Consider the following 23,164-nt stretch of genomic DNA (forward strand, 5'->3'; position numbering starts at 1 on the left):
GCGGACATTTCGTGGCGGCTCCGCCCGGCGGGGCGGGCCGGGCCGGGGCGGCCATGGCGGAGCGGGGCCGAGGTGAGGGGACAGCGACAGCCACGGGGACAGGTTTGGGGGGCAGAAGGGGCTGGAGGGGCTCAGAGGGAGGAGGAGCCCCGATTCTACTGAACCCCACGGGGCCTCTTGCAGTGCCCCGATTTCCCCCCTATAGCCCCGGAATCGCACCCCCGTAACCCACAATTGCCGCCCTGCGCCCTTTTTGGGATCCTCAGCTGCACCCCCCCAACCCTTAATTGCCCCCCCTAAGCCCTTAATTGTCCTCCTGAAGCCCCATAAGCCCTAAGCAGCCCCTGGAGCCCCCAGCTGCCCCCATAACCCCTGACGGCCCCGGCGCTCCTCACCCCCGGAGCCCCGCAGCGGGGGCGATGCCGACAGACCCCAACACGGGCGAGGGGCAAGGGGCCCGGCTGTGCCGTGTGCCACCCGAACCTCCCCCACGGATCTCCCCGGGCGCCGAGGCCCCGAGCCGCTGCTGGGCCGTGCTGCCAGTTCGGGGTGCAAGTCTGGCTTCTTGCCCTGGCCTCTTTGGGGAGAGTCGGCGGTGTTTTGGTCACACTTTCAGAGGGTTCCGCGGCGCGAACCGTGCCGGGAGGGGCTGTGATGGGAACAGACCCGTGCTGTGGCAGGGCAGGGACACGTGTGCTCCTCCTTCTTCTCCCCAGGGCAGAGCCCGAGCGCCATGGAGGACCTGCTGGATGTGGAGAACAAGCGGATGGCCGACAGCCTGGCCAGCAAGGTCACCAGGCTGAAGTCGGTGAGTGCCGAGGTGACATCAGGCGTCGAGGCTCCGGTTACCTGGGGGTCCTGCAGGGGATCGCAGAACCTTGGAAAGGCTTGGGTGGGAAAGGGCCTTAAGGCTCATCCGGTCCCACCCCTCTGCCATGGGCAGGGACACCTATCCACCAGACCAGGTTGCTCCAAGCCCCTGTCTGACCTGGCCTTGATCACCTCCTAAGCTCACCTCCTTGGGGAAAAATTTACCAAGAAAAGGCAGGTAGATTAATTTGGGGAAATACCTGTGTCTCTGTGCAAGGGTTCTTAAAGCTGGGTTGCTCTTACTGGCATCAAACACTCTGATTCAGAGCTTTAAGCTCTAAATTACTATTAAAAATTTAATGCAAACCGTGAAAGAAGTCATTGACTCACCGTGTAAAAGGGCAGACTGAATTCCTGCCATTGTGTCCCAGGGCTTAAACTCCCCTGTCTTTTACCTGACAGATTTAGACAGTCAGGCTTTGTTTTCAGAGCTGGAAAAGTTCATCTGCCTGACGGGGAAACGCGAATCATTTTCCTTGTTCCTGCACCAGACAAGGCCCTGTGTGTCTGTTGCAGCTGGGAACGCAGCAGCTTGTTTGAATAATTTGCATTTCAGATTTTAGAGGTCCTCTGGACATTAAAAGCTCATTAATGCCCATTTCCTGCCTTGCCCTGCAGCTGGCTCTGGATATCGACAAGGATGCTGAGGAACAGAACCACTACCTGGATGGCATGGTAAGGACCTGGGAAACGGGGCACGGGGCTTTCTGTGCCAATCAGGGATCGGGGTGAGAGGTGGGATGGCAAAGGCCCTGAAGGGAGAAGCCCTAAATCAGCCCAGTCGGGGCTTGTAGGGGCGTCCTGTGCGGGGCCTGGAGTCGGGCTGGCTCATCCCTGTGAGTCCCTCCCGTTCGGGATGTCCCGTGGCTCTGCAATGCCTGCAGCGTGTGCTTTCCCGCCAGGACTCGGATTTCCTGAGCGTGACGGGGCTGCTGACGGGCAGCGTGAAGCGCTTCTCCGGCATGGCGCGCTCCGGCCGCGACAACCGCCGGCTGCTCCTCGCCGTCTCCGTGGCGCTCGTCCTCATCTTCTTCATCCTCTACTACCTGGTGTCCCGGGCAGGGACCTGAGCCCGGCCTGGGAGGGCGTCCCAGGGTGTCCCAGGCCAGACCCCGCCACCCACAGACCTGTACGCGCGTTTCCAGAGGAGCCTCCAGCCACGCCTCCGCCTTCCGAGCGACTCTTCCTCCCTCCAGCTCCTCGTTGTCGCTCCAGCTGGGCCCAGACAGCTCTTCCAAAACAAGTTTGGCTCCAAAGGGATCTTCATGTCTGCCGTGATTTTGGGGTCGTGGCTCAGGCCGTGACCTCCTGCCTTGTGGGCCGTTTCTAAGGGCCACGGCCGCATCGCCGCCCTCGCCGAGACCAGGAGCCGACGAATCCGGGCACTGGTGGTGGATGCTCCATAGCCCAGCTGAGCTGTGCGAGCTGTAGGATTTAGGATGCTGATCTGTGGGATTTGGGAGTACTGGGGTGTGACTTACATTCCTGTGGCTGCTCTCCGTTTCCCTGGGACTTGCAGACCGTATCCCTGGGCTGAGAGGAGACCTGTGCTGCTTTCAGGTGGAATTAGCAATGGATCTGGGCCTGGGCTGGGTCAGATCGTGGCAGGAAGGAGCTGCAGAAGAGCACGGTTAAGTCCTGGCTCGGTTGTCTGTGTCATCCTTGTGGGCAAACCGGGCTGGAGCCTGCGGGAGGGAGGGCCACGGTCCGTAGCCACGTGGGTTAGCCCGTGCATGGAACCCTCCAGAAGCTTCCCACGCGCGTGCCGGGGAGGTCACCGAACCGGGGTAAAGGAATCTGGTGGCAGAAGGTCCAGCTGGTTGTGGTTACTGTGGCAGCCTGGTTTTAGAGCGCTTTGGGGATGTGTTGTGCCAATAAAGCAGAGCCTGAGGTGAGGTGGAATTCCCCCTGCAGTGCTGTCGGGGGTGGGGGCAATCAAGGAGGGATTTGTTGATTGGTTTATGGATTTAGAAGGTACGAAAGGAACGCCTGCCTTGCCTTGAGGGGGTCTTTGCTTATTTGCTTCTCCCTTCCTGTAGCAACCAGGGCTCAGCCATTCCTCTGCCTCTGGTTTAGACTCCCCAGCAAACCGTCTTCATGGATGGCTGGTGTTCCTTTGCCTTCTCCCCATTCCCACTGGGAATTCCTTTGCCCTGGGGCTAACTCAGGTCCACAGCTACAACGGGAATGTTGTCCCACGTACCAGCCCGCTCACGGAACACACCCTGGCTGGATTAGGTGTGTTCTTTTCCACGTTTGGGGAGGAGAAAGGAGGCAGCAGGAACTTCCCTGGTGCAACGTGGCAGCTCTGGGCTCTTTCCCTTGGAAAGAATCGATGGCCTGTGATTCCTGGAGCAGGTGACTCTGGACGGAAGGCCGCTGGAGCAGCCTGACCCTCACCCTGGCGGGGTTTGTTTTGCCTTTCCTGCTGTAAATAAAGCTGATTTTAGACCTTTTAGCCCAAATGTTTGTTCCTTGTGCGAGGCGCAAGGTCGATCACCTGGCTGTACCTGCGGCCTCACAGCCCAATTCCGGCGTCACCCCAGGGCTGGAGCAGGGCCCTCGCGTGGGGTGGGGGGTGTCCCCAGGTCCCCACCCGGTGTCTTGGGGAGATGAGCATGGGGATGCACCGGGGCAGCGGGGACTCACGGGGACACGGGGGAGGCCCGGGGACGGTAACCGGGCCCCGCCACGTCCGGCGCCGCTCTCCCCGTCGCCATGGCAACCGGCGTCGCGCCGGAAGTGACGCGCGGAGGAGCCGGAAGCGGCGCCGGGGCGGAAGCGGCGGCGCGATGGCGGCGGTGACAGCGGGGAGCGGAGCCGGGAGCGGGGCCGGGGGCAGCCCCGAGGCCACCGGCGGAAGCACCGGCGGCGGCGGGTGGCGGCGTCCCCACGGGCCGCTCCAGCGCTACTATGGCCCGTCCACTGCCGAGGCGGCTGAGGCCGCCCCGGACCCCACCGACATCAACGGGCCCCACTTCGACCCGGAGGTGTTCATGACCAAGGTGACCTTTGATCCTCCCCAGGAAACCTCTCCCGCGGGCACCCCCACTTCGGAGGCGGCTCCGGGGACCCCGATGGGCGCCGGGAGGTCCCCGCGGGGCCGCGTCACGAGGGATCCCGGTGGATGCCCCCGACCCCGGCGGGGCCGGTCCCCAGGGTCCCCAGAACCTTGGGAGCTCCAGTGTCCCGAGGGCACCCCAGAAAGGGCCTAGTCGGGCATCCCTATGGATATGCTCTTGTGGGGAGCCTGTAGGATCCTACGGGAATGGTACCGGGGTGCTCCGGAGCAGCTGGGTCGGGGCCAGTTGGCACTGCGGGGGGATCCCTGGAGGGCGGGGGGAGGCTCTTGGGGAGCACTGCCGTATCCCAGGAGGAATCCAGGGGCGCAGGTTGGGATCCCGGAGGGCAGCTGATGATCTCAGTTAGGGGGCAGGGGAGGGGGCCAGAGGCAGATGTGCACCCGTCGTCCCCCCAGGTGCGCAGCGAGTGTCCCCTGGGGCAGCTCCTGGCCCGCGAGGCCGCGCTGGGGCGGGAGATCCGCGCCCTGGACAGCGACATGCAGACCCTGCTCTACGAGAACTACAACAAGTTTATCTCCGCCACCGGTGAGCCGTTCCCTCTGGATCCTGCCGATGGCAGCAGCGGGAGGTGGGAGCTCGGGGCTGTTCACTCTGGCAGCGCTGGGAAGCTGCCCTGGGGAACGCGGCGGCTCACCCCGCTGCGGTAACCAGCCTTGCTGGGGGTTGTGGCTGTGGTCTGGTAGCCCTGGGCGCGCCGGGGCAGCCGAGGGACTCGGCGCTTGGCTCGTGTTCCCCAGACACCATCCGGAAGATGAAGGTGGATTTCCGGCACATGGAGGCGGAGATGGACGACCTGGCGGCCAACATGGCAGCCATCAGCGCCTCGAGCGCCCGCGTCAGCGCCGCGCTGCAGGACCGGCACCGCCGCGGCGCCCAGCTGGCCGGTACGGAGCGGGGCCGTCCGGGGGAGAGCCAGGGGGATCTGTGGGGGTGGGGCATGTGGGGTGCAGGGGCAGACCCAGCAGGTGGGTGTCCCACATGGGGGGCAGACCCAGCAGCTGGTGCCACCCCCCGTCTTGTCCCGCTCCCCTTGTCTCCCCCGTGCCTGACTCCCTGTCCCTGCAGGGGTGCAGGCGCTGCTGCGGAAGCTGCAGGCGCTGGTGGAGGTGCCGGGGCGGCTGCGGCGCTGGGCGGGCGCGGAGCCCGCGCGGGCCCTGCGCTGCCACGCCCGCGCCCGCGCCGTGCTGCGCCACTACCGCCACCTGCCCTCCTTCCGCGCCATCGAGGACGAGAGCCACGCCATCATGGCCGAGCTGGCCCAGCGCCTCCGCACACGCCTCCGGTGCGTCACCCTGGAGCCTGCTGATGACTTGTATTGCTTATTCCCTGTTTTCTGCCGTGCCACGGTTAACCCCGGACCCTCCCACCCACCAGGGAGGAGACGCTGGACCCCAAGGAGCTCACCGAGTGCGTGGAGATGCTGCTGCAGCTGGAGGAGCCGGCCGAGGAGCTGAGCGAGGAGTTCCTGAGCCAGGCGGGCGGGCGCCTCGAGGCCGAGCTGGCGGCGCTGGAGGCCGAGCTGCCCGTGGCCGACCCCTCGGGCGCGGCCACCACGCCGCCGCCGCCCGCCTCCGACATCCTGGACTTCGTGGACCGCGGCAGCTCGGCCTTCGTGGGCACGCTGTGCCAGCTGGCCGGCTCGTACCGCGCGCTGTTCGGCGGGGACGCGGGGCGCCTGGAGCCCTTCGCCGCCGCGCTGGCCGCCCGCTACTTCGCGCTGCTGGAGCGGCGGCTGGCGCTGGAGCGCGGCCTGGGCGACACGTCCCTGCTGGTGCGGGCGCTCGACCGCTTCCACCGCCGGCTGCGCGCCCTGCTCGAGCTGCTGCCCGCGGGCGCCGCCGCCGCCGCCGCGCTGGTGGCCCGAGCCGCCCGCGAGCGCGTCGACCGCTACCTGCGCGCCCTGCAGACCTTCTTCCTCGGCTGCCTGGGCGACGTGCGCCAGGCGCTGGCTGCCCCCCGGCCCCCTGGCAAAGAGGGGCCCGGCCTGCCCGACCTTCTGGCCACACTGGCCGCCTCCGTGCTGGGCCAGCTCAAGGCCGTGCTGGCCTACGTGCAGCTCTTCACCGCCAGGGATGTCGCCTTCGCCAGCCTGCCCTACTTCAAGGTGGGGCACCGCGGGGCGGGGCGCGGGACAGGCTGAGGGGGCTGGGGCAGTTTGGGGTCACTGGAGCAATCTGGGGGTGGCACAGGGAGGTTTGGAGCCCATACAGGGCAGTTTGGGGTGTGACCCCCCCCCGTTTGTGGCACAGGGGGAGTTCTGTGTGACAGCAGTGCGTGAGGGACTGGTGGTGGCCTTCGTGCGCTGGCTGTGCCGCACCGCCCGTGGCTTCGCTGACGGCCCGGCTGAGCGGGGAGCTCCCGCTGCCCCCCCAGCCCTGCTGCTGCTCCTCGCCCGCCTCTGCCTGGACTATGAGAACTCCACCATCGGCTACATCCTCACCCTCACCGACGAGCAGTTCCCGCCCCAGGTGAGCCCCTAAGTGGCCCTAAGGGGATCCTGAATGTCCCTCAGAGATGTTCAGGGGGGTTTTGCATGGCCCCAAGAGCCCCTGGAGCCCCAAGTACACGTGAGAGGAGCAGCGATGCTGCTGCAGGCAGGGTGGCCCAGAGTGCCGCACCCGTCTGTCCACGTGCCCCCCGGATATCAGACGTGGAGTCATGGACGGGGTGGCATCCCCACACCTCCCCACGCCCCCTGTACCACCAGCAGGGCCAGCGCCGCCGCAGGGGAGGCGCGGGGCTGTCCCTAGCGGTGTGTGTCCCCCAGGACTCGGGGCTGGCGGTGACGCCAGGACCAGCGCTGTGTGCGGAGGCGCGGGCGGCGGCGCAGCGGCTGCTGGACCACTACGTGCAGGTGCAGGGCGCGGCCGTGGCGCAGATGCTGCGCAAGAGCGTCGAGACGCGCGACTGGCTGGGCACCGTCGAGCCCCGCAACGTGCGCGCCGTCATGAAGCGCGTGGTGGAGGACATCACCGCCATCGACGTCCAGGTGGGGCTGCCGGCGGGGCGGGCACCCCTGGAGGGCTCCAGGGGGTTTGCCCAAGATCCCAGAGCGGCCCTTTGGGAAGGGTTTGGGAGGGTCGCAAAGACTTAGAGGGATGCTGGGTGGTTTGGGGGGTCCTTGGAGGGGGTTTTGGGTGCTGAGGCTGTGGTGCCACACACAGGTGGGGCAGCTCTTCGAGGAGGGGGTGAGGCGGGCGCAGAGCAGCGATTCCAGCCGACGCGCCTTCTCCGTCTACAGCAGCTCGCGGGCGCCCGGCCGCTACGCCCCCAGCTACACCCCCAGGTCAGCCCCGCCACCCCTGGGTCACCCTGGCAGCCCCAGGCTCCCTGTGTCACTGCGCGGGCCACCCCAGCACCCCTGGGCTCCTTGTCAGTCCTGCAGTATCCACTGCATCTTCCCTGTCATCCTCTTCATGATCCCAGACTGTCCCAATATCCTCACACAATCTTGACAGCCCTTAGCTGCCCCCCTGTCCCCAGACTGTCCCTGTTTGTCCCAACCATCCCTGTGTTCTTTACAACTGCCCCAGAATCCCCCGGTAATCCCCATGGCCCTTGTGTCCCTCAGTTGTCTCGTCCCTCCATGTCCTAGGACCATCCTCACGTTCCCCTGCCTTTCTGTCCCCAAACCATCCCTGCATCCTCTGACCATCTCCATGGCCCCTAACGGTCCCTGTGTCCCTGTCCCCACATCCCTGGCTCTGTCAAGTCCCTGACTGTCCCTGTGTCCATGCCCTCAGTGCCCCCATGGACACCCACCTGCTCAGCAATATCCAGAAGCTCTTCTCTGAGCGCATCGACATCTTCAGCCCTGTTGAGTTCAACAAGGTGAGGTCATGGGGACACCACCATGTCCCTAAACATCCCCAGAGGCCCCAAACTGCCCACCTTCCCAGTGCCACTTGTCCCTGGTGTCAGGGCTTGGGGGGTCCCTGGGAGCTGGTGACCAGGACAGGGGTGTCCCCGGTGTTCCCTGTCCTCGGTATCAGGACTCTGGCAGGAGATGGGGATCTGTGTAGTGACTAGGCCAAGGGTGTCCTTGTGCCACATGTCCCCATGCTCAGGAGTTCCTGGGGAGTGGCAGCCAGGACAGGGGCCCCCACATGCCATGTGCTGCCCGTGTGCCACGTGTTGCCGCTGTCCCCTCACGCAGGTGTCGGTGCTGACGGGCATCATCAAGATCAGCCTGAAGACGCTGCTGGAGTGCGTGCGGCTGCGCACGCTGGGGCGCTTCGGGCTGCAGCAGGTGCAGGTGGACGGGCACTACCTGCAGCTCTACCTTTGGCGCTTCGCCTCCGACGAGCGCGTGGTGCAGGGGCTGCTGGACGAGGTGGCCGCCAGCGCCGCCCACCGCTGCCTCGACCCCGTCCCCATGGAGCACAGCGTCGTCGAGCTCATCTGTGAGCGCGGCTAGCGTGAGAGACAGGGACGTGCCACGCCTGGGGCCTGTTACACCTCTGGGGACAGCAGACCTGCACCCTGTGAGTCCCTGCACGTACGTGAGGATGCTTTGTGTGTCCTTCCCAGCATGGCAGCACACGAGGACACCTTGTCCCCACGCTGGGTCCCACCATGTTGCTCAAACCCTCCTTCTCCATTGCCTCCCCAACCCAGTGACACAGTGTCATCCCCCACCTTGGTGACATCCCCTTTCGCCTGGAGACAGCCCCTTTGTCACTAATAAATTGTGTGAATTGAGTGTTGTGTCCCTGTCTGTGCCCCGGGGGCGGGAGCTGGCCCTGCACGCAGGGGGGTCCCACCTGCAGCCAGGGTGACAGCACAGGGACAGGGGCTGGGCACTGAGTGATGTCCCCAATGGACCCACAGACATGAGGACCCCAAACCTTAAAAATCAGGCACCAAAAGCCCCCATGGGTGCTACAGAGTGCTGGGGAACCCCCAGGACACAGATTTTCCATTGGAAGTCAGAAGTTCTCCCCAGACAGGACGCTCCTGCCTCAAGGAATCCGGCACAAAAGGGGCAGACTCCAAACTCTCAATTTCCACTAACAAAAAGCTGCAAGGAGCCCAGAGAAGATAAAACTCACTTTATCCAACAGTGTTTGGCCAGGTCAGAAGCTTTTGTACAAGAAATCGCGGTCGCACGGATACAAGACCTGGATGCACAGGACAGCCATGGAAGCACCGGCACTCCATGGGGTACAGACAGCAAGAGCCAGACCTGGATCTACAGAACAACCCCAGAAGCACAGACACTCCACAGATACAGACCTGGACATTCAGAGGCAGCCCCAGATACAGACACCAGTGCATTTAAATACAAAACACACATCTTTTGAAGAACATTTGCTGGCAAACAGCGCATTGGCTACAGACACACAGACAGGATCACGTCGCCTCGCACAGAGCAAAGTCTCTACAGGGGTTTTACAGGACTGGGCTGGGTGGGTGCAGAAGGAATGACTAAACCACCACGGGCTCCTGGAATGGGAAGGCTGAGCTGGAATTTTTGGTTCGATGAAATCAGGTTGGCCAGAGTCCGGTTAACAGCGGCTCACTGAACAGGAAGTGCTAAACAGGCCGAGAGACAGCGAGCTGATGCTGAGCCACAGCCAAGGTGAACAAGGGGGATTACGGTTAAAAACATCCTCTCAATCCCATCTGGCCTCACAGATGGAATTTTCACTGAGAAACAAAAGAAGTCTGCCAGAACCCTTGCAGAGTTTCTCCTATCGAGGCCTAGAGCTGGCTCACACACCTGTGGCTCCTCAGGGACATGGTCACACCTGTGGTCACTGAGACCCTCGGCGTGTTCCTGCCTTGTTCCAGCTGTGCCAACATCAGCCATGCCCGGCTGATGGACACCACCATGCAGGTGGGAAACAGAGCGATGAATCCCTGTGGGATTGCAGGAGATGAAGAGCACACCTGGGCACACCTTCCTGAGAACAGCGGCGGAGCAGGCCGGACTGTGCCCTGGTGCAGTGGTGCCTGGCTGTCCCTGGCCTCACGGGCAGCACAGACGTACAGCTGGCGGCAGGTACTGCCAGGCCCGTGGGGCGGGCAGGGGGGATCCCACAGCTTCAGTGACACCCCTCACCCGCCAAAGGTCTGAGTCCATGCCAGCTGCAAGCTAAGGGTAAGAGAGAGGCACTTCACAGGGCAGCACCTCGTGGCTTGGCCTGACAGACACCAGCCCCGCAAACCGAGGCGCAGGAAACCCAGGAAAAGCTGCCATTTATTCAACGCTAGAACCTAAATACTTAAAGTGAAGGGTGACTCCTTCCTCACCTGGAGACAGGAAGGCACAGCTGCTGCACACCAGCGCTCACCTCAGGGCTTCTTGAGGCCACAGGGCAGCCCCAGGGCTGGCTTGGCCCCCACGGTGGGCGGGGAGTGCCACACGGCCGAGCTGGTGCGCTTGAAGTAGCGGGGTTTGCTCTTGTAGAAGATGTGCTCCAGCCTAGGGCTGGGGATGGCCCCGAACAGCGCGTCCACGTCGGGGGGGTTGTAGTACTGCCGGATCACAGCCTGGCTGAGCTGGTGCCCTGCGGGAACAGACGAGGGCTGCGTTAATTTTGTTAACTGGGATCGCTGTGTAGGCTGTTGCGTGCCGTGTGTCCCGCTCTGCTCATCTCTCATCGCTCCAAGGCAGCTCAGCAGTGTATTTGTCCCCCATCACGTTGTGACAAGACCCCCAAGTGGTGGAGGAGGATTCCACGTTCCACATAGACTCATGGAACAGTCTGGACTGAAAGGGATTTTGAAACTCATGCAGTTCCAGCCCCCTGCCACAGGCAGGCACACCTTCCACTAGACCGGGCTGCTCCAAGCCCCTGTCCAGTCTTGGACACAGAAGTACCCCTTCCATGCTGGAGTACTTTTGACTCCTCCAGGCAGGAGGAACTGGGCAAAGCCCCACAGCAGGTCCCACAGTCTGCTGGGGGTCCTGGACACCCGTGTCCCCCCCCCCCCACATACCTGTGGCCCAGGCAGGGACAGGCTTGCGCGGCTGGCTCTCGTCATCCGTCGAGTCGTCGCTGTTCAGGTCCATCCCATAGTCGTTCGAGCTTGTCACAGGCAGCTTGAATTCCTTCCTGTTCTGCGGAGTCATCTCGTACGAGTTGCAGGCAGGGGAATTCTAGGAGGGAAACACATTCCACAGGTGCTGGATGCAGCAGCACCAGCAGGCTCCAAGCTGCAGCAGGACCAGCTCGTCCCCACCTCCTGCTCTGTCACCTCATAGCAAACCCTGAGTCTGGCAGTTCTCAAGCTGGGACCCGAGAGCTTGACCCAAGTTCCAAAGCTGTGACCCGATGATGGCTGTGCATGGCCTTCTCCTGTTTAATTAGGCTGATTAATTTGCCATCGGTGGCATGAGCACACAGCGATAGATTAATCTAACAGCTCTAATAGAACAGAGCTCCACTCCAATCAAGGCAAGGTTAACTGGAGGTTTTATGTCGCTGGAGCAGAGTCACATGCTCTAAACACTCTGCAACCCAACTTCGGGGCTTGATTAATGATACAAAACTGCTAATTGCTGTACAGAGAACCTGCCCACCAGCTCAACCAGATTGAGCTCACGCTAATGGGAGCGGCACGGGCGGGAAGTGTAAGAGCAGGACAAAACCTACAACTACGGATTTCCGTTTTTTCAGCTGGAAATTTTCAGTAGAAATTCAATTTTCGGTCAGGAAATGAGTCTCTGGAGAGCTGGACACAGTTGTCCTTCCCCACCAGAGACCCCCTTCATGGCTTTGTGTCCAGTGACATTAACTCCCATCCACTGGTTCTACACCTAAAGATTAAGATGCGGAGCTTTGCACGGAGCCAAGAGCCACGTGTTCGTTGCCAGTGTCCAGGACACGAATGCACACCCGCAGGATTCTCCCGTGCCAAAGCACCACCGTTCCACAGGCTCTGCCGCCACCTTGTGGCTCTTCCCAAATTTGACCCCAAATAAAACTTGCAGCACTTTCTGCCCCTGAGGTCTTTCCGCTAACTTAAGAGGCACTTAAGACAGCTCCAACAGCTGCTGTTTTACCCACAGCCAGAACCCCTGTCCAATCCCTCCCGCTTCCCTTCCCCCCGTCATTGAAACATTCGTGGAGCCAACCCCAGACAACCAGGATTTACAGAATCCCTGTGTTACTGGAAAGGCAGATAAAAGCAGAGGGGGGAGCTGCCCAAGGTTGGAGTGTGTCAGTGCCGGGACTGAACTCTGCTGTCACCTCTAAGGAGCCATCCCCAGTTACCTCCTTGTTCTCCAGGAGCAGTGCCTGGGCACTGTCTTTGGCCTTTTGCTCCTCTAACAGTTTCTTCTGCTCTTCCTCCTGCCTCTTCTTCTCCGCCAGCATCTGCTGCTCCTGCTGCCAAGAGACACCCACAGGATTACCCTTAGGGACTACACTGCCAGCCCAGCCATCCACCCTTGTGACAGGCCAAACACCCAAGCACCTCATTACAGCTGTTCCTCGTGCTGCTGAGGAGCGCCTGGGACGTGGTGCGGCCTCCTCAGAGGGGCACAAACCCACCGACCCCCATGCCAGAGCATCAGCTGCCTTTCCCTGACAAAGCCAGGACCTCCCGCCTTGGAAAACTTGCTGCTGACTTTATCTTGGGGCTATAAAAGCCAGAAACAAGCTGACCATCTGCAGAAGTCTGTGCTACTGATCTTGGCCTCTTTCTAGACTAGCAAACAGCATTTTTAGTTTAGTCTGCCCACGATACTGTAACCAGGTCCAACTTCCTTCTCAGAAGTGCCACAGCAGCTCCTCAGGGCTCCCCACAGCATCCCCACTGAGCTGCTCCAACAGCAAGAGCTGCTGTGGCCAGACTGGGTGGCTCTATCCCTCCCCAAAATCAACCACTTACCTCCTTCTTCTCCATCTCCCTGCGGAGCCGCTCCTTAGCATCTGCTGCTTCCTTCTGCAGGCGGGCAGCCTTCTCCTGCTGCTCCCGGAGCCTGGGGACCACAGCACAGGCCCTCACTGCCAGAACCACACCAGGGCCCTCCCTCCCTCCCTCCCAGCTCTTCAGGCACTCCCCACCACGCTCCTGACATCCCTGAGCCCAGAGTTCCTCCTTGGCAGCTCGGCACCAGCGACAGTGCAGAGCTGTGCTGCCAGGTCACAGCAGCCTCCTGCTGCGCCAGCCTTCCACTCCTGCCCTCTGCTCCAGCTGCGTTTCAATCCCAGCACAGAATTTGGCACATAAATGGGGATTTCGCCTTACTTCTCCGCCTGGATCCGCTCCTGCTCCCTCTTCCTCTCCAGTTCTCTCTCGGCAGCCAATTGTCTCTCCTGCTCCTGCTCCGCCTGCCTCTGCTCAGCGATCTTCTGAGCACGCTCCTGCTCCTCTTCCCTCTTCTTCTGCATCAGATCCCTGTGCCGCCGTTCCTCCTCCTCCGCCTGCAAGCCCAGGCACGAGTTACTCGCCTGACAGGAGAAGGCTCCAGGGGACAGCACCAGGAACCCCTTGCTTGACCCAAAGCCCCATTGCTACATGGCAGGGAAACACTTTGGGGGTAAATCCCCAGTGCCCAAGGCAGGTGCATCCCCTGCCCAGTTCTGCCTGTGGGACACAGCAGGCCCGCACACACACCTGCTGCAGAGCTCTTTGTCTCCTGGCCTCCTCCTCTTGTCTGCGCCGGGCCTCAGCTTCCTCCATCTTCCTGGCGGCCACTCTCTTCTTGATCTTCTCCTCTGCCAGCCTTTCCTCCCGCACCTGGAGCACACACAGACCCAGTCTCAGGTAGGACATCACAGCAGGACATCTCACAGGGCAAACCCTCCCTCCTTTTCCCCCAGCAACCAAGGAGGCCTGTGCTCTATTTTAAAAAGGTCATATTTAGGGCAGTGACCTTGTTTTACATCCTCACAGGCAGAGCTGACCCCATCCTGCGGTTTGCACGTCCAGTCCCACAAAGCCATTGGAATATAACCTCAGAGCCGTGCAATCAGACAGGCAGCTGGGGATAATTAAAGCAGACAAATGACCACTAGGCCACTGCACAAATTGCCTGGGAAGTCGGGGATCTGAGGAAGGCTCTGGATGAAGGATGTTTGCTTTCCCCTGTCCAGCTATTACTCAGATGTGAGAAGCAGCAGATAAAGCCTTGGGGCCATTAGGCCGCCTTTATCTACTGCAAGTCCTTCTCCCATCTACCAGAGCATTAATAAATCCCATTTAGATTCGTGATTATGGAAAGACAGAGGTTCATCTGCCACGTGCTGTATCCAGACAAAGGCTGTCCCTCAGGATCACCAAGGCTCTGGAAACTTCCTTATTCGACTACTCTTTGGTTCAGCCTCTAAAACCCAAGCAGTCTCTTCCCAGAGGGCACATTTGTGCCCTACCAGCTGCCTCAGTGACTCCTGATTGTCCCCAACAAGCTCTGCAGGGGCTGTACCTTCTCGGTCTTCTCATCAAACAGCGCAATCTTCTCCTTGATCCTCCTCTTCCTCTCCTTCTCCATCTCCTCCGCCCGCTCCCGGGCTTGCAGCACCTTGCGCAGCCGCTCCTCGCGCTTCCTGAGGACACAGCCCAGCTCACCCTCGTGTTCCAGCCAGGTGAGCTCCCCCCAGCTCAGCACAAGGCCAAAGAGACACAGCAGGAAATTCAGTGGCCCAAATTCCCCATTCATTTAAGCACCAGCCACGTTTAAGCTCCGTCAGAAAGGGAGGACTCAAGACAAAAAAGCTGCAGCAGTGGGCAGCGAGGACAGTCAAAGCTTTGTATCAGCATTCCAGAGATACCCCAAGGATAAACACTTGTGCCTGTGCCCACAGGAATTTCTGCTGCTTGCACAGTCCCTGCAAGATAAAACACCTGGATGCAGGAACCTACAGGTGCCAAGAGCAGCGTGACCACATCTACTCACAGCTTCGCCTCTCCGAGTCGCCGTTTCTTCTCCTCCTCCAGCTTTTGCCTTCTCAGCTGCTCGGCTTCTTGCTTCTTCCGCAGAGTCTCCAGCTTCTGCCTCTCCTTTTCCTGAGGGGAATTGAAGTGTGATTTGCACCCACTGGCCAGGGCTCCTTCCCACCCCACCTGCTCTGTGCAAGGGCCCAGAGGTGACAGCAAGGAGCTGCAGCAGGAATGTGGGATGGTGACAGCCCTGGAGCAGGGCTCAGGCAGCCTGTGACCTGGTCACACATGGACACACGAAAGGAAAACACCACTGTGAATCTCAGGGAGCAGGAGGAGAAGCCGGGGTGCTCAAACAGGAGCATCAGCTCTGGAAGCCCAGGCAGCATCCTCAGGGACTGCAGGGACTGCAACCCCGTGCTTTCTCTTGGTGCAAAGGAGCCACCAAGCAGCGCTAATGCCTGGCACGGCTCCCGCTTCCTGCGGCGAGCGCGGGGACAGATGGTGCTCCAGGAAACACCTTGAGCTCCTGCTGGCGCCTGTGCCTCCCACGAGGCTCGATCTGGTGGTGAACCACGAGCGCTCCGAGAGCGCCCAGCCTGCTCCGGCACGCAGCCAGCTCCATGTGCCAGCCAGAAACGGGGGCTTTCTCCTCGTTCTCCTGACCCAGCCTAGTCACACTGTCAGCCAGGGGAGCGAGATCCAGCCACCACTGCAGGCACAGCAAATGGATTAACATCAACCCACTCCATGCCAAAGCAGGCCTGGTCTCAGCACAAACCCACAGGTCAGCATGGGCATTGTCCGAGGGAATCCCTTACACTGGGCTCCGTGCTGGGAATGCTTGGTGCTGTCAGCATCCAAACTGGTTAATATAAAACTAACAACTACATCTTATTGCTCTGCTGCTATTTAGTTATGTTTAGCTCCCACATGGAAAAACTCCCAAGGGGGAGCTGCCTGCACTGGAATGAAACCTGAAACATTCCACGAACTGACAGCAGCAGAGGAAGCACTCCCTAGCCACAAGACTCTTTTCTCATCCTATTAACTCCTCTGTAGTACTGACACTAACATCAGCAGGGGCCCAGCGAGACTGAAGCTGGAATCCTTCACTGTTTCCCAACGGCCTTCCCCGACCTGCTGGAGCACAGGCAGCCTCTGAACACGGCTCTAGGAAGCTCTGCCATTAGGCTGCTAGATGCAGGAATACCAATCCCTGCATCCTGCCCTCCCCTTTCTCCCTCTCAGCTCTCCTGCAAGGAAAAACCAGCCCTAGAGCTGCCTGCTTTGCAGGTGAGTTGTTGGGTATCAGGAGTATGAGCAATTCCTGCTTGGCACACGGCTTCCAGCACGGCTCTGAGTGAATCCAGGAAGCTACACCCTTGCCTAGAACCAGCTCTCAAATCCCTCCCTCCCAAACTGCTCCGGGCTTGGTTGGAAAGCTCCCTGGGGTACTGCAGAAGCACCTGCCTGCAGCCAGCCAAGGTGTGCTGCTGGTCCCAACAGGATCCATCAGTGAGACTGATGCCTGCTCGATTTGGACACCAGCAGCTGTCTGACTGGCCCCACATCCAGGACAGCCTCATGTTTTCTCCTGCCTCAAGGGTTTGGAAAACCTCCAAGGTTTGGATTTAAGAGGTATTTACTCAATCTCAATCATGAGAAAAGTCCTAGGAAGGAGACCTGGGATCTACAGGCTTCAGTTATCAATACAACTCAACATTCACAATCCCCTTGACTTCTGTTTCCCAGTTTTCATCTCTGACTGTTACTTGCCAATAGCACAGGGGAACGATGCAGGAATAAAGCCTGAAGTTAAAACTGGAATTCTTCAGGAAGCTGACTAACCCCAATTTTATTTATTCAAGAGTAAACGGACCTCTTCAAGTCACAGTTTCAAATGGGTTGCAAAGCTCCTTTCACGCCTGCGCTTTAAGTTAGGCACTCAATCAAACCACCGCGTACTGGCTGAGAGCAGAGCCCCCTCTTACCTTGGGATCAGCCTGGACAGGGGTGTTGTACCTGATGAAGGATTTTATGACTCCGGTCCTCCCCACAGAGCTCGGTGTCATGAGGAGCTGGTTCTTCTGCACGGTGTGCAGGAACGTTCTGAACGGGCGCACCACCTGTGGGAGGAACAGCAAAGTGTGAGCGGGGCTGAGTAAAAAAGGGTCTTGGTGAGGCATTCCAGGGTTACAAGGACCTCACCCTGCTGGCTGGGAGGACTGGGGATGGGGTCTTCCTCCTGAGAGGAGACAGCCCCCCCTCCTCTGCCTGCTGGTGGTCGTAGCGCTCATCCACGGCTCTCTTGTAGCTCGGCTTCCTCCTGTGAGACAGCACAGCCCATCACACCGGGCAAATCCTCCTCCTGCCTCCAAGCCAGGGCTGGAAAGGGCCATAAACTATCCTGGGCTTAAGAGAGACTCCAGCATGGCCAGGCCCTGGCACAGGGTGCCCAGAGCAGCTGTGGCTGCCCCTGGATCCCTGGCAGTGCCCAGGGCCAGGCTGGACATTGGGGCTGGAGCAGCCTGGACAGTGGGAGGTGTCCCTGCCCATGGCAGGAGTGGGACTGGATGGGCTTTAATGTCCCTTCCAACACAAACCAGTCTGTAATTCTAAGATTGTGCATGCACAGTTGGCCAGTAAATAAAACCCTAATGCAATAGAAAATACAAATTAAATCATAGAATAGTGGAGGCAGGGAAAACTTATTTGCAGAAGTTTCAGGGTCACAAACGCTGAGGCCAGTGAACAACGTCCCAGCACTGAACCTGTTTGGAACAGAACCACAGCCCGCCCGAGACACTTCCAACCAGGACATACCTGGCACTCTGGGGTGGATCCAGGGTCCCTCCGTTCTTATTTAAGTTGTTTTCTGAAAGAGAACAGTTACACAGTGAGTTCTAGAAGGAAAAATCCCTCCAACACGGGTTTGACAGCAGAGAAGGGACGTTGCAGCTCACTGAACAGCAAAACCACCTGCGTGAGTGGGCACGGCAGCACCTGGCTCTCATGGCACCGCTCCCACCTGGAAACTCCAGACAAAGCTGTCTGGGTTCTGCACAGCTTCAGCAACAGTGCTCAACTGGGCCTCCCACAACCCTCCAGCCTCATTATATCCATCTCCATGTGCTTGCCAGGATGGAAATAACTCCAGCACAGAGTTTTCTCACTGCTAATTGTCTGAAACAAATCCCTGCTCATCAAACATTAATTAATCTTTCCAACTGAGCTCTCAAATTAACCAGTCAATCTTTCCAGCTTCCCAACCAGCCTCCCAAAACGATAGCTTCCCTAAGTGCTGCCCCCAAGCCCTCCGGAATTACCACTGCTGCTCGGCTCCTGGGGCTGCCCGTGTTTGCTGACTGTGTGGGAGCGAAGGGACATCCGAGGGCTTTGGCAATCCTGTGGGAAAAGCAGAGGGATCTCAGGACAACTGCACATGGAAACGGCCCGTTCCTGGTTCAGATGGTGGCATGGTTCCGACACGGGAAGGGTCAGCGGCGTTACCAGGGAATGCCAGAGCCCCTCTTGGCAAAGCCCTGGATGCTGCATCATCAGGAGAGGTGCAGACAAACACGAGCATCTGCGCTGCTTCAGCTCAACCAGCTCATCAACCATTAAGGCAGGAGCCTTCCAAGCTGTAAATCTGCGCTGCTGGAGCGCTGGCCAGAGCCAGCGTGCCCATTTCCCTGAGCAGTGACGAACGGGGAGCCTGGAGACAGCGGGCAAATGGCTCATTCCCATGATTTATCTGTTTGTTATGGGATACCCAGCGCTGCTCGCTGCCTCTGCACTTAGGCTGGGGCGTGCTCCGCTGGGATAATGGGCTGTGGTTCTGGAATTGCTCCCTGCTAGCAGCACCAGCATTACCTCCCGGTCAGCACTTCACAGTGCTGCGCTGGGAAGAGAAGAAAAGGCATTGATGGAGAATTCATCCTCCCCAATTCCTTCTGCAGGGCCCAGAAAAACTGACTTTTTTTTGAGTTTCTGCACAGCTGTAACAGCTCTCCTTGTCTTCACAAGCGCTTCAGGTCACTGCTCTTCCCCATTAATTCAGGCTGTGCTCATTGAAATTTATTCTGGACAAAACACTGACATGATCCTGGGATTACTTCCTCGGCGAGGATTGTGGAGGGAAAGATGTTGACCTGAATAATATTCACAAATTTCTGCCTGTGTCCAAACTAACAAGTGTTGAATTACCTGCAGGACTGACCAAAAGGCCAAAAGAAGCTTTAAAAATACGGTGTGCAAACCACGCCACCAGCTGAACCAAACTCCCCTGAACTATAAGGTTTTTTTATCTGTAGAGATTGGGCACTGAATCTTCACACAATGATCTCTAGCAAGAGGTTAAGAAGGAAGAGCCAAGCAGGACTCAACCCCGAGGTCAGGCTCAGGGTGGTGTGCAACAAGTTCAACAGATTTAGGAAAGTGACAGAGGAAAGGCCATGTTTTAGTCAGAGAATCTTGGAAAGCATCCGAGACTGTCACACCCTTCTGACAGAACACCTCCACCTGCACCCAAAGCCATGGGTCACACGTGCTCATTTCCCAGAGAAAACTTTGCTGGTTTTGGTTTTGCTGGTTCTGGAATGTTGTGATTGAGACTTTTGCTAGTCCGAGTACCAGAACCACAGAGGCTGTGGATGGGCTCACACACCTCTGAGCCAGATGCTCTGTGCCTTCCCCACTCGCTGCTATGGGACAGGTTACAAGGTCTGGCAATCCACAGCCAGAGCTCCCAAGTTTCCCACTAAGGTGTATTCCACACGTTTCCCTCCCAAATCCACACAGACACAAATGCTTTTAATACCTGCCCAAGTCTTACCAGCTTGGAGGGGGTGGAGGATCCAGGAGGAGGCCTAGAAAAAAAACGAAAGACAAAAGGGGCTGTGCTTAACAACACTGAGGAAACTGGGAAGCCACTTGGGTTTTACGCCAAGAATGGCAGTGAAAAGGTCCTGCAAGGAGGGTAGTGAGGATAAATAAATAAGTGAAAGCATTCTCACCCAGCTTTGACAACTGTTTCCTCATCCTCTGGCACACTTACGGAGCTGGAGACTGTGGGAGAGGAAAGAACACACCTGAGCTGTGAGGCTGGGGTGCAGGCCAAGGATCTGCTGGGACAAGGGCCTGCAGACACTGCAGAGGGGCCTGTCCTGCCCTGGGGAGCACACGCAGGTGGCACTGCAGGAACGCGCCCGGCGGTTCCGGCTCAGGAAAGCACTTGTCAATTATGGATGAGTTCAGGGCAATATTCCACCAGCTAGCACTAATGGGGCGGGGCTTGGCCTTGGGCTTATCTGCAGGGCCCTGAGTGGACATCAGGAGCAGTCAGAGCCAGCCTTATTTACAGTGGGAGTGCTGCTTCCCAAGCCAGCATTCCAGCTGGCTCTGCTGCGCTGAGCTCGGAAGCCCCAGCACAGCCGGAACCTGCCATGAATAACCGGAGCACCCAACAATCCCAGACTGGCTGGGGTGGGAAGGGAGCTTAAGGATCATCCACTCCCAGCCCCTGCCTTGAACAGGGACACCTCGCACTAGCCCAGGTTGCTCCAAGACCTGTCCAACCTGGCCTTGGGCACTGCCAGGGGTGGGGCAGCCACAGCTCTATCAACCCGTGCCAGGGCCTTGCCTCCCTCAAATGGAAGGATTCCTTCCACATATCCCATCTAAATTTCCCCTTTTTCAGTTTGAAGCCATTTCCCCTTGTCCTGTCACTCCAGTTCCTGATTAAGAGTCCCTCTCCAGCTTGTTTGCTTAATAATTCGGGCAGTTTAGACCAGACTGTCCTTCCCTAAACCTGCCTCTGCCACCAACTGTAAAAGTGTGGGAGACCTTTAATCTACAAAGCTCAGCCTTGAAATTCCCTTCTCAAACTCTAGACCCAGCAGCCAGATGCTGCTAAGGAGAAGGGAACTGAAGGAAACAGGCAGGGCTTTGGGAGAATCCATCAGCCCTTTTGGATCCCCAAACCCTTCTCAGCTTTGCCAGCTGTCCCCACAGAAACCAGGAAGACCAGCTGAGCAGAGCTGTGCCTGCTCCAACCCTGGAAGTGTTCAAGGCCAGGTTGGATGGGCCTTGGAGCACCCTGGGATAATGTTACTGGTACCTCCAGCCCAAACCATCCTGGGATTCCAGGATTAACGACTTCTCCCAGCAAATCAGCAATGGTTAAAGCTAAATTGAAATGGAGACACTGAGGCTGATCTCCCAGGTGGTTGACAAGGCTGAATTAATTCAGTTACCTGGGTTTCTCTGCTCACAGGGGGCTCCAGAAAGCCAGGGAGAACTTCCATGAGGGACTGCAGCCTGTCTAGCCCGGGAAGCTCAGCTGCTACCCCCAGAGCAGGTACCCAGCCCCAGCACTCTGCTTTCCTCAGCAGCAGAAAGCGGCAGAACCGCCCCACGGCACCCCAACTCACCATCCACGGAGCTGCAAGACACGGATCTCTTCCGAGCCGCCTTCTTCCTGCCCGCTGCCCTGGCGATGGATGTCCGGATCATGCTCTCCCTCTTGCTGGCCAGGGAGTACTTCTCTGCCAGGGAGGTTCTGCGGCTCAGCGAGGCTTTCCCCATCAGGCTGCGGCGCACGGAGCGGCGGCTGAGCCGGGCGCCGGTCGGAGTCCCCGGGCTGTCCCTCGGGGGCTGGCAGGGCTCCTCGGTGTGGCTGTGCTCCTGCAGGGAGCCGTCCCCCTCCTCCAGCCCAGCCTCCGTGCTCAGGGTGATGGTGACGTTGGCTGCCTTCGCAGTCTGCAGCTCGGGCACAGCCTGCCTGGCCTCGGGGGTACAGGGCACCGCCAGCTCAGGGGCCGTGGGCACCAGCGGCGATGTGGGAGCACCGTGTTCCTCGGGAGAGCCATTCCCTGAGCTCGTGGGGAGCAGCTCTGCCGGCTCTGTTCCGCTCCTCCGGAGGGGCACTGTAGCACCAATGTGGTCAGCTTCCACGCAGGGATCCTTGTCCTTCCCTGCTGCCTGCTGGGGAGGAGGCGTCTCAGGAACCACCTTGGAGCTGCTGGCAGAGGCTGCAGCCCGGGACCGTGTCACACGCTGGGGTGGAGAGCTTTCTTTGGCCTCGGCCCTGCTGAGTTCCAGGTTTTCTTTGTTCCGGAGTCGCTGAGAAGCTCGCACAGAAGGCACCAGTTTGAGGCTGCTGTTCCTCCTCCTGGAGAGTCTGATCACAGCAACAGTGCGTTAGATGGGAACAGGAGTCGGGAACAGCCCCGACTCCTTCCGTGCACGCACGGGAGCGGAGCCAAAACACCTGGGATGGGCCCAGGAGACACAGAGCTGCACAAAGCAGCTAATGCAGACAGTAATTAAATTATGGAATAAATTAAGTTTAAATGACTTTGAAGAAGAAAGATAATAGACAGAGACACGGGGACATAGAACCAGGCAACAAACAAAAGCACTTCTCGTGAGCATCAAAATCCAATGTTTTTCGGCCGAGAGTGCCCCAGGCACACGGCCTGACCGGACCTTTAACAGCAGGGGGTCGCGCGGGACGAAGGAAGGGGAACTCGCACTGACAAAGGAGAGAGGATCGCCAGGACACGCTCCGTGCAGGGGACTGTTCCCCTGAACCCTTGGCAGCAGGTCTGCTCAGCCTCCCACGGGCTCCCTCCGTTCTCCAGGCCCCGCGGACACCCTCTGCGCTCCCGCTTTCCGCGGCCCGTCCCGAACGGGGCTCCCCGATCCCCGCTCCCGCCGCCCCTCACCGCTTCCTGCCAGGCTCCTGCTCCTCTTCCTGCAGGGCCGACAGCCGCTTCCTCCGCTGCCGTTTCTTCTGCGACGGCGTCTTGGGCATCAGCTCCAGCTCCTCGCTGTAGTTGCTAGAGAGGAAGGGGAGATCAAGACGGGATCAGCGCGGAGGGCGGCCGGTACGGGCCGGGGCCCAGCGGGGAGCGGGACGCGGGTACCTGACAAACATCCGGACGGCCTCCTCATAGATCTCATCCAGCCACACCATATCGGTCTCGTCCACGTGCTGCAGGAACTGGGCCAGACGCCGGTCGCACTCCGCGGGCAGCTCCAGCGAACGCGCCGCGGCCGCCGCAGGCCCCATCGCCGCCGCGGCCACCTTCGCGGCCATCGCCTCAGCGTCAACTGCCGCGCGCGCGCGGCACGCCGTTCAAACGCGGCCCCGCCCCCCGCCGCAGCCAATCACCAGCGCCTGCCCCCTCGGCAGCCAATCACCGCCCGCCGCCCCACACGGCCCGCCCTTCCCATTGGCTAGCAGTCGGTGCCGCTCTGCTTGGCCGTCTCTATGCTCCTGGAGGACTCAGCTCGGAAGGCGGGGCTTGGGGAGGCGGGCCCATAGCCGGTCTCTTTAATAGCTGGGAGGGTGACGGACGGGTGCTGTAACC

At 59.7% G+C, this 23,164-nt stretch overlaps 3 protein-coding genes across 5 annotated transcripts; 2 read left to right on the forward strand and 1 right to left on the reverse strand.

Annotated features, from left to right (window-relative positions):
- The first annotated feature begins 1 nt into the window (after position 1).
- On the forward strand, positions 2-3,328 carry BET1L (Bet1 golgi vesicular membrane trafficking protein like). The gene is made up of 4 exons (XM_032112022.1): positions 2-72; positions 717-808; positions 1,489-1,545; positions 1,773-3,328. The coding sequence occupies exons 1-4, from the start codon at positions 54-56 to the stop codon at positions 1,938-1,940; spliced, it is 336 nt and encodes a 111-aa protein (XP_031967913.1). The 5' UTR covers positions 2-53; the 3' UTR covers positions 1,941-3,328.
- Positions 3,329-3,642: 314 nt separating this feature from the next.
- VPS51 (VPS51 subunit of GARP complex) lies at positions 3,643-8,654 on the forward strand. Of its 2 annotated transcripts, none has more exons than XM_032111814.1 (10): positions 3,643-3,875; positions 4,349-4,478; positions 4,691-4,837; positions 5,019-5,235; positions 5,328-6,057; positions 6,203-6,421; positions 6,721-6,942; positions 7,118-7,239; positions 7,697-7,784; positions 8,110-8,654. In XM_032111814.1, exons 1-10 carry the CDS (start codon positions 3,663-3,665, stop codon positions 8,368-8,370), a joined length of 2,349 nt encoding a protein of 782 aa, XP_031967705.1. In that variant the 5' UTR covers positions 3,643-3,662; the 3' UTR covers positions 8,371-8,654. The 2 variants fall into 2 exon arrangements, with proteins under 2 accessions (XP_031967705.1, XP_031967706.1); XM_032111815.1 differs by lacking the exon at positions 3,643-3,875 and adding an exon at positions 3,882-4,141.
- A 335-nt stretch (positions 8,655-8,989) lies between these two features.
- On the reverse strand, positions 8,990-22,911 carry INCENP (inner centromere protein). 2 transcript variants are annotated; one of them, XM_032111791.1, is made up of 17 exons: positions 22,718-22,911; positions 22,517-22,630; positions 21,221-21,969; positions 19,805-19,856; positions 19,624-19,657; positions 18,116-18,194; positions 17,613-17,664; positions 16,998-17,115; positions 16,781-16,915; positions 14,803-14,912; positions 14,332-14,452; positions 13,524-13,646; positions 13,155-13,330; positions 12,795-12,885; positions 12,176-12,286; positions 10,899-11,058; positions 8,990-10,465 (listed from the first exon to the last, which is right to left on the reverse strand). In XM_032111791.1, the coding sequence occupies exons 1-17, from the start codon at positions 22,888-22,890 to the stop codon at positions 10,251-10,253; spliced, it is 2,613 nt and encodes an 870-aa protein (XP_031967682.1). In that variant the 5' UTR covers positions 22,891-22,911; the 3' UTR covers positions 8,990-10,250. The 2 variants fall into 2 exon arrangements, with proteins under 2 accessions (XP_031967682.1, XP_031967681.1); XM_032111790.1 differs by having other exon boundaries at positions 12,176-12,289.
- Positions 22,912-23,164: the final 253 nt, after the last annotated feature.

This window comes from Corvus moneduloides, chromosome 6 (genome assembly GCF_009650955.1).
Source record: "Corvus moneduloides isolate bCorMon1 chromosome 6, bCorMon1.pri, whole genome shotgun sequence".
Taxonomy (NCBI): Eukaryota; Metazoa; Chordata; class Aves; order Passeriformes; family Corvidae; genus Corvus; species Corvus moneduloides.

What these genes read in the sequence shown, in the direction of transcription:
- BET1L (XM_032112022.1), top strand. An exon ending in AGGTCACCAGGCTGAAGTCG is followed by an intron (nt 809 to 1,488) that starts GTGAGTGCCGAG and finishes CTTGCCCTGCAG; the next exon opens with CTGGCTCTGGATATCGACAA. An exon ending in ACCACTACCTGGATGGCATG is followed by an intron (nt 1,546 to 1,772) that starts GTAAGGACCTGG and finishes CTTTCCCGCCAG; the next exon opens with GACTCGGATTTCCTGAGCGT.
- VPS51 (XM_032111814.1), top strand. Translation starts at nt 3,663, where the DNA reads ATGGCGGCGGTGACAGCGGGGAGCGGAGCCGGGAGCGGGGCCGGGGGC. An exon ending in CGGAGGTGTTCATGACCAAG is followed by an intron (nt 3,876 to 4,348) that starts GTGACCTTTGAT and finishes TCGTCCCCCCAG; the next exon opens with GTGCGCAGCGAGTGTCCCCT. An exon ending in CCGCGGCGCCCAGCTGGCCG is followed by an intron (nt 4,838 to 5,018) that starts GTACGGAGCGGG and finishes CTGTCCCTGCAG; the next exon opens with GGGTGCAGGCGCTGCTGCGG.
- INCENP (XM_032111790.1), bottom strand. Translation starts at nt 22,890, where the DNA reads ATGGCCGCGAAGGTGGCCGCGGCGGCGATGGGGCCTGCGGCGGCCGCG. An exon ending in GTCTTGCAGCTCCGTGGATG is followed by an intron (nt 19,857 to 21,220) that starts GTGAGTTGGGGT and finishes CCTCTCCCACAG; the next exon opens with TCTCCAGCTCCGTAAGTGTG. An exon ending in GACAAAGAGCTCTGCAGCAG is followed by an intron (nt 13,331 to 13,523) that starts GTGTGTGTGCGG and finishes CTGGGCTTGCAG; the next exon opens with GCGGAGGAGGAGGAACGGCG.